This window comes from Pleurodeles waltl, chromosome 10 (assembly GCF_031143425.1).
Source record: "Pleurodeles waltl isolate 20211129_DDA chromosome 10, aPleWal1.hap1.20221129, whole genome shotgun sequence".
Lineage (NCBI taxonomy): Eukaryota > Metazoa > Chordata > Amphibia > Caudata > Salamandridae > Pleurodeles > Pleurodeles waltl.
The window spans coordinates 133,547,516-133,566,232 of record NC_090449.1 but is presented as its reverse complement, the minus strand read 5'-3'; the positions used below and the strand labels follow the sequence as shown (position 1 = coordinate 133,566,232).

General features: G+C 43.4%; 1 protein-coding gene across 1 annotated transcript in view; it reads right to left on the bottom strand.

Annotated features, from left to right (window-relative positions):
• Positions 1-18,717, bottom strand: part of LOC138261218 (cytochrome P450 3A29-like) — a 115,415-nt gene that overhangs the window by 30,230 nt on the left and 66,468 nt on the right. The window contains exon 9 of the mRNA XM_069209973.1: positions 18,550-18,637. Within this exon, the coding sequence (XP_069066074.1) occupies positions 18,550-18,637 (88 nt within the window). The remainder of the gene's footprint in view (positions 1-18,549; positions 18,638-18,717) is intronic.

The window sequence follows — 18,717 nt, the reverse complement described above, 5'->3', positions numbered from 1 at the left end:
GACATTCAATATAAGGATCCTAGAGAATTTGAGATTCGCAATGTACGACATGAAGGTACCCCCAAGGCCAGCACAGTTTGAGGCTCTAGCGATTTGGGAACTAATGGCTAGACAGCAACAGCAAAAGAAGTTCGAGACCAGGATAAGAAAGGTAGAAAAGACACTAGCGGACGCTAGGTGGGATAATGCACAGAAGGTGTGGAGGTCAGATATATTGCAGGGGATAAAATTGTTTCCCGCAATTGCTAAGGAAGAAGAGGCGACAGGCAAGAAAGCTACCTGTAAGACAAACAGGAGGTGTTCCAAAGATAGAGAGGAAGACGAGTCAGAGGATGAGGAGTTCATCATGCAATTGCTGAACGACCGTCCACCACCTTATGCAGAGAGTGAACAAGGTCCAAGTACCAGTTCTGCCCCTCCGGCACCGGTACAGAATAATGAAAATCCGAATTCAGAAACGCCATCGGGATCTAAGGACCCGAGTTTACTGTTCACCCCGCAGATACCGCAGGTTAGGAGAATATATCCAGATGTGCCTATATTGAAAACAGCAGAAAATTATTAGCCGCAGGTCCCAAGGTACTACAGCAGTGACAACAGTACGGGAATGATTCTAGATCAAACCGTAATGGGAGTACAGAATGGCCGCAACCCAACATTGGCACAAGCTGAATCAACCCAGTTTTTGATGCCTCAAAAGCAGATGCAGGGGGGAACCGCACATGCTCAGATGACGGGGAGTCAGACGGGCATGCCGGCAATGATGACCCATAGTGTGGGAATGAACATGCCTCAGAACCAGGGGAATGGACAGAACCCAGATGCAATATCCCTACCCATTACTGTACCTTTGTACATTCAGCCTAACTCAGGTATGAGCGGTCAAGGATCAGTGGTGCAGAATGGGACGGAAAGGAGGTGCATAGAAAACACTCCAGAGACAACTCCGATAGTGGCTCAGCCAACTGGATCTGGGTCCTTGATGGAGTTTAGTCCCATATGTGCTCAGTCAACAGTGGTGAGGTCGAGTCCCCCACTGATGATACCGCTATCATCGAACACTGAAAAGTTGCCGCAATCATCAATGGCAGTCGATGTGAATGCTACACTGATGGGGTTGAATGCGCAACAGCTAACACAGTGGTTCAACAGTCTGAATTCCACACAAAGCTCAGCCAGTGGGAAGGGAGAAGACTATCTGAATAGGGTAAGGTTGAACATGGAAGCAGAAGAGTTGGTGGAATGGACTATGGGTTTGAATAGGTTAGAGTCCTACTCGGAAGAAGAGCTGAGGTATCTATGTCCCAGGATTACGAGAGAAGTGAACAAGGTACATAGAAGGTTGCAAGAAATAGCTGACAAAAACGGGGTTGAGATAGACAAGACAAAACACTTGAGCAGGAGCTATAGATTGGATTTTGGGACCACAGATTTTGAACACATGAGGTTAGCAGGCATGAAAACGCACCTTAGAGAATTGCTGCAGAGTGCACAAGTGTGGAGGTGCTTAGACAAATGGGAAAGCAGATGGGCAAAGAAAAAGGAGAAGAAGAAAGACAGTGTCCCAGAGCACAAGGAGAAAAGATCACAGAGTAGTGATGCAATAGCCATGTTACCAATGAGGGAGACAGCAGGGGGAAAGTTAATACATGTACCGTGGCACAGAAGCGACATTCAGTCTTTTACGGATGATTTTCCCAAACTGAGAGAGAAACCGATTGAATGGTATCAACAGACTGATAGGTTTGTGAAGCTTGCAAAATGTCTTTGGGAAGACCTGAACACCCTCTTTGAGATTGTGGTTCCGGCAGATTTGTGGGAAGACTGCAAAAGGGCTGTAGGTTGGCCGACAAGTGAACCAGAGAGAGACAGGGATACGGGTGCACCATCACCTATGGTAATGAGCTTGTACTATAAGGTGATTGAGCATTTGAAGACGAAGGTTGCCGCGAAAAATGTGGATTGGCAGAAGATTGATCGAACTGCCCAAGAGGCTAAAGAGTCGATTCATGGTTACTATGAGAGGTTGTTGAAGGCGTTCAAGAACTACAGTGGCACGGAAACAATAGAGGCGAGGGACATGCTTCATTTTGTGTTTAGATTTGTGGAAGGGCTGAGACCAGAGATAAGTCAGATGATAAAGACGCATTTGATTTGTTGGCAGTCGAAACCTATTGATGAGGTGTTGAATTATGCGAAATACTGTAGTGACGAAATTGAAGTGAAACAGAAAAGGTTGAAAGAGAAAGTGATGGTGATGCAACTTAAAGCAGCTCAGACAGGTTTGCAAGGGTTGCCAGGGTTCCAACAGCAGATACCGCAGCCGCAGCCGCAGGGAAATATGGTGTTTCAGCCACAGGCGAGAGGCAGAGGCAGAGGAGGCTTTGGGAGTAATGGTCCGGATTTGAACACTGTTGCGATTCCGAATGGTGTGCAGGCAATGAAAAGGGTGATGCCGTGTCACGTGTGCGGAATCGTCGGGCATTGGAAACGCGAGTGCCCGATGGTGGTGCAGGAAGGTGCAGGTGTTGGTCAGCAAAACAATGATGTCAATGCATTCCAGACAATGAGGGGACCAAAATTGAGAGGTCCAAACCCAAATTTTCAGACCATAAATCAGCTGCAGGGATTACAGCCCATGCAGCCGCAGCAGATGCAGATGCCCCATATGCAGATGACGCAAATGCAGCCAATGCAACAGCAGTTTCCCATGGTACCTAATCAGCAAATGCAAATACCTTTGGCACCAGTGAGTCAGCAGCAAGTGATGGTTCCTCCACAGGTCTCAGGTCAGGTGATGAGTACAAATGACACAGTGCAACAGTTCCCACTACACAGTGAGAATGGAATAAACAATGTATGGGAGAGTGAAAGTTCAGATGAGGAGGGAAATTGTGTGCTTGCAGCATCCTTGGAAGTTGATCAAAAGGGTCCGTATGTGGAGGGAAGAGTTATGGGTCATCGTGTTTCATTCTTGGTTGACACAGGAGCCACACGTTCAACTGTTAGGAGCATTGAAGTACCAAATTTGCCACTCTCAGGGAGAACAGTTCAAGTAGTGGGAGTAGCAAACAGGCACCTGACGAACCCAATCACAGATCCAGTACAAGTCAGAATTGGTAACTATCAAGGGTTACATAAATTTGTGGTATGTGACTCAAGCCCGATAGCACTGTTAGGGAGAGACCTATTGTGCAAATTGGGATGTTCGATTATGTGCTCGAACGATGGAATTAGAATTCAGACGAGCAGTGATGGGGAAGAAGAGGACAGTGTAGTAGGGGATGAGATGGAAACTGTCGATGAAGAATATCCTCTGATTAACCTTTGTCCAATGATAACTGAAGAAGATATTCCAGCTGAATTACGGGAAACAGTCGGAAAGGAAGTGTGGGATATGACAGGAAAAGAGGTGGGATTGGTGAAAGGAGTGGAACCAGTGAAAGTGACCATAAAACCCAATGTAACCTTTCCCCAGACCCCACAATACCACATGGCACAAGACACCCTCATGAAAGTTGCCCAACTCATTGACGAGTTTGTAAAACAGGGAGCATTGAAAGAAGTGTTAAGCAGTCCATGTAATTCACCAATCATGGGACTAATAAAGCCGAGTGGAAAGGTCCGAATCGTGCAGGACTTGAGGAAAATAAATGACATCATAATTAAATGCTGCCCTGTAGTACCGAATCCAGCTGTGATAATGTTTCAAGTCCCTTGCGATGCCGAGTGGTTCTCAGTCATCGACTTGTCACAAGCATTCTTTTCGGTGCCTCTTCATGAGGACAGCCAATTTCTCTTTTGTTTCAAATTCTTAGACAGAGTTTACAGTTGGTGTCGAATTCCTCAAGGGTTTTCTGAGTCACCGTCAATTTTCAATCAGATTCTAAAGAAAGACTTGGAAGCGTTAGAATTGCCATTCGAGTCAACCCTAGTACAGTACATTGATGACTTACTGATTGCATCTAAGACAGAAAGTGGCTGCACAGCCGACACCATTGCTCTACTGAACCATTTGGGAAGGAATGGACACAAGGTGTCTCCTTCAAAGTTGCAGTTCTGTCAGAAGAAAGTGAAATACTTGGGTCATCAAATAGAGAAAGGGTCACGGAGAATAATGAAGGAAAGAATAACAAGCGTACTTCAAATGAGTCCACCAAAGACGAGGAGGGAGGTGAGGAAGTTTTTGGGGATGGTGAGCTACTGTCGCCAGTGGATTCCCAACTTCTCAACTCTAGCAAAGCCTTTACTGAAACTGACCCAGAAGGATGCCTTGGATGAAATTGAGCTGAAAGGAGATGAGATGGATGCTTTTATTGAATTGAAAGAATGCATGTGTAGGGCTCCAGCTTTAGGTATGCCTGCTTACACAAAGCCTTTCACATTGTTTTGTCATGAACGTGATGCATGTTCTTTGTCTGTCTTGACCCAAGCCCATGGTGGCATAAACAGACCAGTAGCGTATTTTTCAGCTACTTTGGATCCGGTCGCAGCAGCACTGCCAGGGTGTTTGCGCGCCGTAGCAGCAGTTGGTATCAGCCTCACTCAGAGTGAAGGAATAGTGATGGGACACCCATTAACAGTCATGGTCCCTCACTCAGTTGAGATACTTTTGACCCGCTCCCGAACGCAACACATGACTGGAGCAAGACTCACAAGGTATGAAACAATAATTCTGGGCTCACCGAATGTGCAGCTGAAAAGGTGCACTACGTTGAATCCAGCAACCTTGCTTCCCGGTGAAAATGCTGAAATTGAGAACGCTGAAGACGTCGAGCACGACTGCCTTCAGGTGACTGAATTTTGCACAAAACCCCGACCTGACATTAAGGATACTAAGCTTGATGAAAATGACCAAATTGTTTTTGTTGATGGGTCATGTTTAAGAGATGCATTGGGAATATTGAAAGCAGGATATGCTGTATGTACTGTAACAGGTGTCTTGGAAGCGTCCTGGCTTCAAGGAGTCTATTCCGCACAAGTAGCAGAGCTTGTAGCCCTTACAAGAGCATGCCAACTGTCTACATTGATGAAGGTTACCATTTACACTGACAGTCAGTACGGGTTTGGAATTGTGCACGACTTTGGGCAACTATGGTCACAGAGAGGTTTCCTGACCTCTTCAGGGTCCCCAGTGAAAAACGGGGAGAGAATAAGGGAATTGTTACACGCCATTCAGATGCCAGCCGAAATTGCAGTGGTAAAGTGTAGTGCTCGTACAAAAGGACAGGACTATGTTTCCCTGGGAAATGCATATGCGGATCAGGTCGCAAGATTTTGTGCCTTGAACTGTATATTGCTCAGGGATGAATGGAATTTGATAAGTGAGCCAGAGCTCGAACCAGCTGAAGCATTTGCCTTGAAGGTCGTGGATACAATGGATGAACTAAAAGCATTACAGAATAGCGTCAGGGAGGATGAAAGAGTTTCCTGGATTAAGTCACAATGTACAAGGAGGCCAGATGAGTTATGGGTTTCAAATGAAGGAAAATTTGTTTTACCAAATAGTCTCTTATCGCAGCTAGCGCGGTTCTATCATGGCCAGGCTCACCTAGGGAGAGACGCCATGATAAGATTGTTCAAAACTGATTGGTTTAACCCCAGATTCCGTCAAGTTGCAGAAGCAGTTTGCAATCGTTGTGTCATTTGTCAACAGATGAACCCAGGAAAGGGAACGGTTGTGAACGTGAGCCACATTGGCAGGGCGGGTGGCCCGTTCAGCAGAATGCAGATGGACTTTATTGAGATGCCTGTGCATGGAGGTCTGAAGTATGTGTTGGTGATTGTGTGCATTTTTAGTCACTGGATTGAAGCATACCCCACACGTAGAAATGACAGCCTTACAGTTGCAAAACTATTGTTGAGGGAGTTGATACCACGTTTCGGATTCCCGATCTCTTTAGAATCAGATAGAGGAAGTCACTTTAATAACGAGGTGATAAAGTTACTTTGCGCAGCGCTGAACATTGAGCAAAAACTGCATTGTAGCTATCGCCCTGAAGCCTCAGGACTGGTGGAACAAATGAATGGTACACTGAAATCAAGAATGGCGAAAATATGTGCATCGACAAATTTGAAATGGCCTGACGCATTGCCTTTGGTGTTAATGTCAATGAGAAACACCCCTGACAGAAAGACTGGATTGTCCCCGCACAAAATTCTCATGGGCAGGGCCATGAGACTTCCTGCAGTTCCCGCAAACGCTCTTTTGAATATTACAGATGATATGGTGTTAGACTACTGCAAAGGTCTGGCTGACGTGGTTCGCTCTTTCTCTCACCAGGTGGAAGCAACCACCTTGTCACCGATCCAAGGTCCAGGACACACACTGAAAGCAGGTGACTGGGTCGTGATAAAGAAGCACGTGAGGAAGTCGTGTCTGGAACCCCGTTGGAAAGGCCCTTTCCAAGTGATCCTGACGACCACTACCGCTGTGAAGTGTGCGGGAGTTCCCAACTGGATCCACGCCAGTCATACAAAGAAAGTGTTGTGTCCCACAGATGAGGAAGTTGAAGCGCTGAAACTGCCAGTACCTGATAACAAAGTGTCGAGCGCTGAGACAGAGCAAAACAGAACTAGAAGCGAACAGGCAGAAATAGAGGAGAGAGAAATATTCTCTGAGGACGAAACAATCGATTCACTTGGGGAAGGCCAAGGAGAAACCTCAGACAGCGACGAAGCAGCTGAAAGTGACAAAGAGCCTGAAGAAAGTAACGGTGACAAAGGGCTCGAAAGAGGTGAAGAAGCAGGAGAGACTGATCAGAGGAGGGCTTTCCCAGAAGCAGACGGTACAGAAAAAGAAAAGGAAAACCTGATTGACTCCCCAGAAGGAGGGGACAAGGCAGAACGGAACAAAACTGTTCAAACTTCTTCAGAAGAGATCGCAGGTCCATCAAGTGGACACAGTGCAAAGAAAAGACCAAGTATATCACCAGTAAAAGTAAGGACTAGAGAAAAGTTGAACGACGGTGAAGGGCCAAGAGTGAAAGAGAAAAGAAAGGAAGTGTCTGTTGTGATACCAACATCAAGTGAAGAAAAAGACTTGGCCAAAGAGGAAAGTACCAGTGAGGCAGAATCAAAGAGAGATGCAAAATTGAAAAGGAAAAGGATACCAAACAGGAGATATTCCGGTCCAGAATGGGCATATGTAGTCAATGACGATTGGACCGACGAATTTGTATCTCTTAGCCTCGAGAACGAAGAAGAAGAGATACCAATAGAAAAGAAAAGTTTTATGGACACTATTGACTGAAAAACTGATAAATGACATTGCTTGCTATAATCTAATGTGATACAACCAGCTGAGACATTGCTAAACCGGATGAGACATTTGCTAACTTGATAAGACTTTGATAACCTGATTGACTCTTAAACCCGATTTGAGACAACGTTGCTAACTGATAAGAGACTGAGTTATTGCCGAATTGAGACAAATGCTGCTAACCGATAAGTGACTGGGCTCCTGAAGAAAACTGTGTGAACATTGCGCTCGTTCAGCTTTGTAACTAATTGCTAAATCGTTTCTTTATAAGTGCTTCTAGCTCTCTGATTCTATACAGATCATGACACAAAACAGTAGAGTGAAATATTGTAAATATGCGTGTATAGGCTTGATAACTGCATGTGTACTAATAATAATGGCAATAGTGCTTGCAACGCGTGGTAAGGGTGAGAATGAGAAAATTGATGCTTCTACTTCTGCTCCTGTTACTGTCACTGAACTAACCGCATTGAAAAGACTAGAATTAGATGAGAGACACTTGCATGATAAGAAGGAACTTTCGTATAATGTTTTCTATCGCCTACTAACAGAATATGTTGAGACTATGGATGCGAAAGATTGTTATGTGTGTACACAGATACCGACATCAGTAACGGAAGGGGTGACTTATCACCACATGCCTCTTACATATGGGATTACATGTAGTTTAGTAACTTCTAGATTTTATGGTCAAACTAACATACAGTATTTTTACTCAAATTATGATGTTACCTTTGCATATGTTCCTATAATAACGCAACTAAGCCAGATTGCTAAAGATTGGGATGCTAAAATAATGAGGGAATTTTTCGAGCCAATGCAACCTTTTGAAACAGCTCACGCTCATAGGGAAAACCTTACCTGCTCGCTCTCTACAGTAGAAATAAGCTTTTTAGATCGCACAGATGATAGAAGGGCGCAAATGAATGCGAAATTAGAAAAAGAGCTAAGTAAGAGGACTTCAGTAGATAATTATGCTTTTGCCGCAATAAAAACACAAGGAAAAATAGCTTTAGACGCTTGGCATGTAGGGAAATTTTGTATATATCGTGGTGAATCTTATTATGATAACATTTTCGTGGGAGCGAGTGAATGTAAACATACGTTTATCTTTAAGGCCAAATGGACATTCATGCTGAACGGACTTGACCCTATCATACCTGGTGTATATTACATTTGCGGGCATAATGCCTATTATCGTCTTCCAAAGGGATGGTGGGGGAGATGTTATTTGGGTATAGTGTTCCCAAAGGTTTATCAACTGGATGACCTATCGGTGATTCCAAAGACGCCTGGATCTCATCGTATCCAGAAAAGAGAGACCGCAGCTGCTGTGGTAGGAGATATATTTGGAGCCATGATTCCTTCATTGGGAGTTGTGTTGAATTCCATCAAAATAAGAAAGTTGTCTACTATAGTGGATAACATGTTGACAAAGTTTTCAGGTGCTATAATCCTGATGGATGCTGAACTTGCAGCAGAAAGAGCTATGACTCTTCAAAACAGGCTTGCCCTAGACATTCTTTTAGCAAAGGATGGCGGCGTTTGCAAAATGCTTGGTGCGCGTCACTGTTGCACGTATATACCAGACAACAGTGTGAAAATTAAAACAATGCTTGCAAATCTAACAAAAGAGAGTGCAGACTTGAAGGAATTGAAAGAACCAGGAGTTTGGGAGAAGGTTGGAAAGGGAATTGCTTCAGTGGGAAATTGGCTTGGTGGCATTTGGAATGGAATATTACTAAAAATAATACAGGGAATACTAATAGTACTAATTTGCATCTTTGGGATTTGGGGAATAAAGAGGGGAATACTAATGATCATGGCAAGAATTAAAAGAAGGAAGGAAGAGAAAATGATGAAAAGAATGGCAGAAGAATACAAGGCAAGAACAAGGGGAACTAAAAGGCAAAGAGAATTGACAGAATTTTAATGGAATAAAATTTGTGGGAATGGTTTTGTGTGATGACAAATAGTCATCAGAGGAGGGATTGATGACGCTGAAACGAAGGTTTTACATTTATTAGCGCATAAACGTAGTGCCGAAATAATCAAGTGTGACTTTAACCGAACTAATAAAGATTGTACGGGGACAAATGTGCCCTCAGAGTAGTTCGCCAACATTTATAAGCGTGCTTTATATAACGTGATGTATTAGAATTGTACTAATCTGACATAACCGTAAACGTGTGCCATGATTTGCTTGTTTGAAATGTTTTAACTTAGCATAACTTTAGTGGAGGCTTCGGCCTAGTTGCCTTGTCTCACGGTTTAGATGCTCGTGTTTTTCTAATGTGCTAATAAAACGTGTATTCTTGCTTGAAGCTGTACTTTTCCAGTGAGATCGGTTCACATGCTTATCTTTAAGGTTTCGTGCCAGCCTGGCATCTTCTTCTTTGCTCCAAGGTCAATCTGCAGGTGCAGACAATGGAAGCTCTGAAAGTGAGTTAATTGGTAAAATATGTTGCAACTTACGTTCCCGACTCCAAGGATAATGTATGCCTAGGTAGAAGCTTGTGAATTGTTGTTTTTGATTGGACAATTTGAAGTCAACCTATGAACCCTCCAATGGAAGACCCTACTGGATTTGAACTGTTGTTTATTTAAACCTGGTGCACAAGAAGAAAGCGGCCATTACCCATTGCACCCATGGAGGACATTATTAGCCATTGCAGACATTATGGCCCATCTTGCCGACCTCGTCATTTTGCCATCTTCTACGATGCCAATTGATGTTCGACGCCATTTTGAATGAGACTTTGATGCTTTCTCTAATCGAGAGAAAGAGACTTTAAGTAATTCTCGCCCTAGAGACTTTAACTTCGATTTGCCCCTTTGCATGAAGTAGTAGTTTTGTCCTTTTATCTTGCCGCTGTGAGGCAATTGCCCCGTCCACCCTGCCCCTTTGCCCCGTCCCATGCTGATCGAAACCGGTACCTGTGAGACGAAGACTTCCTTGAATGCTGATTGAATTTGGTAAATATGAAAGGAAAATGTACAATTGCATTGTGTTTCTTTTTAGGTAACCAACTGCTGATTTTTGATAAGAGCCCTAGTTAGGAGTTTTCCAAATCAATGTTGCTAAATTGTTTTTGCATGAAATCCCACATGCAGATGCTAATTTGAGGTTAGATGAGGGATTCATTTGTCGCACAATGCAATTTGAGACCTTGTTATGCTGACTAATGTATGCAATTAGCCCATTACAGATTATAGTTTTAGTGGTTTGCGTTGCTATCATCGAATGCATTGTTATTCAAATGCTGCATAGATTGCATCTTTTTCGCCGTTATGGACAGCTATTAATGTTCATTTACATATATCATTTGGTGTTGAGACACATTTATATCGTGCTAGCTTTGTTAATATAGGGAAATAAATTCATTAACCTTGAATAAACTGGTGTGGTTATTCATGGCCGGAAGGTCATGGTTCGCCGAAATGTTTTCTGGATTAATTGTGAAGTGTTATGTTGATCAGGGCATTGCTTATGTTCGTTATTGATTATTGATTTGATTAAATTGACTAATCTCGGGTGAAGAGAGCCCCACTTGGTCAAAAGATTCATCGACCCAAGAGCGTCCAAATACAGGTAATTTATTAGGTCGGAACGCTCTATCAGCTGCCACCCCTGTAGTGCTTTGAGTCTTCTGCTGCACAGGTCCCAATCTGCCCAAGGGTTTTACATAGCTAGGGTACAGCGGAAATAGATCTGTATGATATTTTAAACAGGTATTACAGTCCCCTGCCACTATTACCCTTGTTCCCCCGGGCAACTGGGTTAGCATGTTCGCTTCATGAGCAACCATAGGGATTTGAGTATTTGAGGGAGCTGGTCTTATATAAATGTTTATAATGGCTATGTAATTAATCCCTCTACAATTTGTGATCTTAAGTTCAACATACAGGATATCCCTGCTATTACAAGTAATTACCTTTACCTCAGGGAATAGCTCCTGCCTAAGCCAGATTCCTAGCCCTCCTGAGGCACGGCCTGACGCTGAGGGGAGTGCTGGCTTATAGGCTTATAAAAAGTCAGATACCCCTCTCTATGACCTGACTGAAGTGCCCAGATTTCCTGCATCAGGAATATATGGTGCTGTTCAATTTCGGGATCACTGAGCTTTCATCTTAAACCAGCTACGTTCCAGGAAAGGAGCTTAATTGTGTTGCCCTTACAGGTATCCTTTTGCTTCCCGATATGTAAGTTGGTGCTGCATTGCATTTCTTCCACAGCCCAGAGTTCATCACAGTTTGTTCATTGTATTCACTTTAAACAAATCGATATTAGAATTAGAGTTTGCCAGTTTGTTACAACTGGCAAGGAAATTTTTCGCCATGGGTAGCTGTTGTGCCTTCTGTCAATTAATATCTGACGTATCTCTGGTGGGCTCCTGGTTAACATAATTGGACAGTTGGGGGAAAGGAGGAGTGAACCTGCCCTCGCAATCTGTGGGAGGTGCAGGGATATCTAGTCTAATTTTAATCTGTGATGCTAATCCTAACCTAGGGCCAGATGTAGCAAAGGGTTTTTCCCATTCAGTGTCAATGGGAAAATGTGTTCGTACATATGGCCCCTAGTTCTTTTCTCAAGAGATAGTAGACCATCTACTATCTCTTGATTTGCCAATTTCAGTCCTATACAGTCCAGTTCTGGGTTAGTACCTTGAATTCTAGTGACATATCTTATATCTTCTCTTATAATTGAACTACATTTTTGTGTTTTCCTAACCCAATGGATTACTTTTTTGTAAGTGAGTCACAAGATTCTCTATTTCTTGGGGAAAATGTCGGGACATTTTTCAGATACAAGTCTTACTGCCTGTTCCCTTTATTAGACTGGAAGAGTTGTTCTGCTGTTTCGTGTAGCTCAAAGGCCCTACTTCTTGTACAGCCTAGGGTGGGCTGTTCCAGCCTTCCTACTCGATTAAAACCCAGGCATTTAGACGTGGTTGGTTTTAAACGTCCTGCAGGATGCCATTCCTCCTGTATGCTGGCAGTAGATTACTTACGTGCCTCTTTCCACTTCCTATATTGCCATGTTTGTTAGGGGGTTGGGTGGACAGCACAGGGATCTGCGATGGCTCTGGCAATGGGTAAGAGGTTTCTGACTTCCCTACTAGGGTCGTCAAGTGATACAGTTTCTCATTCAACAGATTGACTAGGGAGTTTATATAATCTCGTAAAGTGTTATTTCCCCCCTCAACTGGAGTAACAGCACTCTAATAGGGACTTCTCTCATTTCCCCTCCTTTATTTATAGCCTTGCTTTGTTTTATAGATTTGCTAAGCCCACTCCTAGGACTCAGTAATGGAGTAAACCGACTGGTACACTCGACGGCAAACTCGATTGGAGATGATGGGCTTTCCTGGACAAGTTGAGGAAGGGTCGAGGCAATTGCTGGAACAGGTCTCTCCTCTATACAGCAACCCGCCTGGTTCCTCTTATCGTCTATAGAAATTGGCCATCGTTCAGTGGCTGTTTTAAAGTAAGATTTAATGTCTTTCCCAGGTACCCCGATCCCCTTCCCACCAGTATTTTTGGGCTTTGGAGCTAACAAACATTCTACTTCCTCAATTAAATAATCAATTTGGGTCATAGTACAACTCTCCGCAGAATGTCTGGGGAGTTTTCTAGCCCCACCCAGCCCTAAAGTTTTATCCCCAGTTTTCGTCTTTCCCATGCTTTCAACGTTTTTACCAAGGCCCAGTTGTTTCTCAAAGTTTCTGCCCGTTACAATCCCCCAAAAGTACCTGATTGCGCAACATTAATCTTCAAGAATAAAGGGGCTTCGGGGTTAACTTATAGATAATGCGACTGTATAGAGGGAGGACTGTCGAGAATGGAAACCAGGGGTCAGGAGCTAAGAGGGATGGCCCTGCCTCTTCCTGGTGCTGACGGGGACTGACGGACGCGGATGGGCCTGCCATTGGCCCGGGTTTGGCCCGGGCGCGTCCCGCGGTAGAGGAGCAGCACTTAGTAGCGCTTGGTGACAAGCTCCTCCCTCCTCACAGTGCTTCCTGGTGCAAGGCAGTGTGGGCCCTGGAGTCCCCACAATCAGGGCAGAATCAGCGTTCAAATATCTGTAGTAGAACTACAAGAATGACAACGATTCATAGTGGATCTCCATACTGTCAACATAAGTTTGCTTGTGTTTCCTATTAAGAGGCAAACATAGGTTGCTACTGTTCTCACCACAAATTGGAGATAGCTGTAACTCTAAATCTAAAAGGTGCAACAGTAGACCTAAAGGCAATTGTACTTCTATGTCCCAGATTAGTAGATTCCAGTGCCACAATTGAGACAAGAGTACAGCGGAACCATACTTCATGTGTGTAGATTACACACCACCAGGGAGTAATGGAACAACATACATTTTAGAGTCATTGAGAACATCGTTCTGTCTGATGAGGTCTTTTTGAATGTCAATTCAGGTGGTGAATCACCCACTGTAGATGCTAGATATGCCATCAGCTTTTCACACTAAGGAGCACCATATTTTACCCTATCAACTCAGAGGTTGTCATCTTAATTTTGCAGAATGGGCATCGAAGTAGGGGCTTTTACCTATATTTTGCCTATGATCAATCTTCATCTTTAAGTTGTTTCTTCAAAATAGTTATGTATTTTGATAGTCCTTTTAAATAACACACTTCAACACTACAAACTGGTCTGCTGAAGATCAGGACTGGCTAAAACTGCAAAATCTACCATGTACCTAATGTGCAATAATCTTGTTAAGTTTTTGTGTTTTGGATGGGATGGGAAGGTGGTTTGCATGGCAACTGTACCTGAGGTATGTCCCTTCATACAAAAGGCATGTGATATACCAGTCCTATATGTTGCCCATGTAGTTTGTAAACTCTAAAATAATGAAATGAATTGAAAAAGGCACTCAAATTTGATCTTGTTAATCGCCTCAGGCACCAGAGTGGATCCAGAAACTCTTTCAATATGTCCTGCATGCAGTCAAGTGTCATCGCTACTCTCCCTCGTGTCTTGATATTAGTTTGACTCCTATTTTTCTACTCCATGAGACATGGAGTGAGGTTCAGAAGCTTTATACTGATAGTCTTGAAGTCTAACTTGAGACGCTATTTATACCCCAACGTACTCTACATACAACACCACGGTTAGCAGGCACTGAGAAATCTGTAGTGAGATACAGTACCCACCAGAGAAAGCGCAACCAAAGGTTTAAGTAACTTAGGCCCTCATTATAACTTTGGTGGTCTCTGAGCGGGACCGCCAAAGCCACAGGCGCCAGAAGACTACCAGCGCTGGCAGTCTTCCGCCCCCATATAATGAGTACTGCCGGATTTCCGCCACACTTTGGGTGATAATCTGTCAGTAGCCGTGCTGGCGGGAGGTAGCGCACTGGCGTTGCTATTACTTGCACCGCATCACCAGAAGGACGACGCTAGCTGTATTAGGAACATTAATACGGCCTGGCAGCGTACCGAAGGCGGGGCGCTGCCGGTGGAATCAACGCCCCATCCTGTTCCCTGCAGGACGACTTCTTCGCCGGACAAGGTAAGTCGGGGGTCCGACAGGGGATGGGGTGGGAGGGTGGTGGGTGTTGTGTGTGCGTGTCTGAGTGTGTGGTGTCTGCATGTGTGTATGCATGTTTGTGTGCACGTGTGAATGCGACTGTGTGTGTTGTGGTGTATGCGTGGTTGTATGCATGTGATTGAATGTGTGTATGAATGTTGAAGTGAGTGCGTGTCTGAATGTCAGTGTGTATGTGTGTGAGGACGTGTGCTTGGATGTTTGTGAGTATCAGTGCCAAAATGCATGTATGTGTAAGTGAATGCGTGGATGGATGAGTGTCAGTGAATGCGTGTATGGATGAGTGTGAGTGGATGCGTGTCTGGAAGTGTAGGTGAGTGGGTGTATGCGTGGTGCGTGTTGGTGTCTGTGTGCATGTCTGCAGGGAGGGAGGGTGGGGGCACTATGTTAGTGGGGGGGGCGCTGTGACTGTAGAGGGGGGGCACTGTGACTCTAGGGGGGTGCGGGGCACTGTGAGTGTGATTGTATGCAGGAGCCTGCGGGGGGTTCTACCGGTGACAGGGAAAAGATTTCCTGTCACCAGTAGCCCTACCACCACGGTTTTCATGGTGGTGCTACCACTGCGGAAACCATGGCGGTGGGACGGCTCCTAATACTGCCGGCGGTCCTCTGTGAACCACCGGGTCAGAGATGAACATCTCCGGCCCGGCGGTTCATACTGCCATGGCGGTATGGGTGGAGGTGTGACACGTTAGCAGCGGGCAACCCGCCACACTCATAATTTGGCAGTCCTCACCGCCGGCCTGTTGGTTGTGTCATAATGACCACCTTAGTCTTCTGATGAGTGTGTCTAATCACAGTTTTCTCACTTTGTGAATCCATATCAAAGAAATGCCGCCTCTATAAGGAGATGAGATGCAACTAGGTAGTGATTTGCAACACAAAACCATGCAGAACTAAGCAGGCAAAAAAGGGTCTCCTAGCAGTTTTGTGACTCAATACAGCAGTGCACGGGAAATTCATGGACAGATGCTCAGGTGGATGCCAGGCAGATGTGTAGAGCAGGAACGTCCTTTTTGTGGTGTTTTTGTCCTTTTGAAAAGAGCTCCAAAGCACACAGGAGTAATCTTTTTTTAGCTAAAAGATAGGACAGGTTGAGGCACAGAACAATCAAATTGGATAAATTCTGCGTCTTAGATCGCCATTCTTTTGTTTGCAAATGTGAACCACAAAAGTAGCTAAGCAACAACATGGCACTCTTTAATACTTTCAAAACAGAATCTAAGAGTGGGTGTCTTTTTCACAGTAGTCTCTCCGTGTACGGTCAACAAAAGCTGACTAACTCCATTCATAACGAACATACTACCTAAGGCACATTCTTGTTAAGATCATGCTGTCTGGTTAGGCAACAATGACCAGCCCAACGACATCAAGTTAGGACTTTTGTAACCAAGTTTATATGGGGTGAGCTTGCTTCATTTGTAAAAAAAAGATAAACAAAATAAATAAAATAATAATTATAAACAACACATATGCAAAGGCCAAACGTTTTGCTTAGAAGCCAGCACCCGGCGCTATCAAACTGGCCTGGTCGTGATTCTACACCATTCCTCTTTCATCCACCACCTGATACTACCTGTCCCTTTACTTCACCCTTCAGGGTTCTTTTTTTGCCCTTAGTTTCTCCCTTTCTCACCATTTTCCGTCTTTCTTTTCAGATATCTTTCTCCTTTGAGTGTTGTTCGATCACTTGCTCTTGGTCATAATGTGACGAGGGAAAAACTAAGTGCTGGTTACAAATAGTGAGTGCTGGTAGGCCTAACCTGCAACCATCGGGCAAATTAGGCACTACAGTTGGGGCTCCACAGATGCCAAACCAGCTGCCGGAAAAAATACATAATGTTGCTAGCAGTCTTGTTTGTGGCCTAAGGAATTTAAATAATTTCTCTGGCTCGATTGCTTTCCAGTACACAGGAGTACTGTCTCTAAATATCGCTGGCTCCTTGACTTGTCAACTAGTAGATCCCTCCCTCACAGCAAATATCTCTCTACATTGTACAGAGGAGCTTGCTCGCCAGTTGGGCCTCACTGTTAATCCATGAAATTCAAAACTGAGAGAGGGCAACATTTTGTAGCCCCAGAGCCAATATTCTGCAACAGAACACACCTAAAAAATACACACTGTCAGTCAATTGCTTAACGTGAACTCAGCTAGGCTGCTGGGGTGTACGTTGTGTACTAAAAAACATAAAACAGAAATAAAAAAATAAAAAATAATAATCTGCAAAACAATTGTTTGCTGTGTCACATGAACGCACTCAAACGTTGAGTGATGAAAATATGTAAATGTGCATAGAAGGAATACATGAATCAGAATGCAATAGAGGCACAGTCAAGTGCTTCCATGCGACAGAACAACTGAACCATTTTTACATAAAGTACTGTATATGTTGGCTCTGGAGTTTGGCTAGTTGGCACCACACTTCTGGTGGTATTCAAACCAAATTAGATTATGATTCGGCTTGTTGGCACACCTTGAAAAGGGTATCTTTAGGCTCTCCCGATGACCAATCATCACTGCGATTCAAGAATCGAGAGATTACTCACTGATAATGCCACAAATACATATCTCTTGCAAAAGTGGCCCGTTATGCCCTGACATGACAAAACTTGAAAGTTTTATCGGTGTTGGTAATTAACGTGAGCTCAGTGTATTCTGGGCCATGTAGTCTTTTGGGTTAAGGTCTGACATTTACTTTACAGTGACTGAGTGCTTGAAAATATGTAGGCACAAACACGTACTGCAAATAAAGTTTTTCCTCAGACTAGTCCTTTTGTATTATCTTGCAGAGGTTATTGGAACCAATCTCGATTAACAATGAGCATGTCGAAAGGCCTTGAAAAAAGGGACATTCCAGCTCTCTTGATTATATGTCATGAAAATATTACAATATAAACAGGAAGATGACATGTAATAGAAAGCACTAAAATCAAACTGAGCGACCTGTCTAACATATGAGTGCGTGAATGAGAAAATGTAACGGGCCACTTTACAAATATATATTAAAGATAAAAGAATCACTCCCAAAGGTAAAGATTCTCTCATTCTTTCTGTGTTTGCACTTGGTTACACCATCTGCTAAACTCGTTCATGTGAACCGAAGTGTCTTAGGGCCTGATTTAGAGTTTGGTGGATGGGGTTACTTTGTCACAAATGTGATGGATATCCCGTCTGCCATATTACAATCCCATTAGATCCTATAAGAATCGTAATAAGGCGGAGGAGATATCCGTCATGTTTGTGATGAAGTAACCCCATCCGCCACACTCTAAGTCAGTCCCCTACTCATATGTTTGCAAAACAGAAACTTTCACTGTATGTATTACTGGAAATGTTAAAATATGGTATATATATATATATATATATATACATACATATATATATATATATATATATATATATATATATATATATATATATATATATATATACATACATATATATATCTAGATATCTGTGTATATATATATATATACACACACACATTTATATATATATATATATATATCTATATATATATATATATATATATATATATATATATATATATATAGGTTTTTTTTTTTTACAGTTTGCTCATTCACTCAGATGGCGACACACCCAAGTTCTTTTTTCAATAACCAACACCCATTACCATGTCCCTCCTAGAGGCAAATTGTGATTCCATTTACGTTCCTTATTTTGTGGGCAGCCTCTCATGTATATGGCCATTCATTACCTTTGTAGCCATGAGTGCTGTGATCTGCTTCAGGGCTGTCATCTGTAATCTGGGAATCAACCATTAGCTGCATAAAATCCACACGTTCCTTAAAAACAAAAGAAGTTTACTCTCAGAGGTTGTCACTCATTCCACTGACTTTGATAGATAACTGGTTTTGTATTAGGC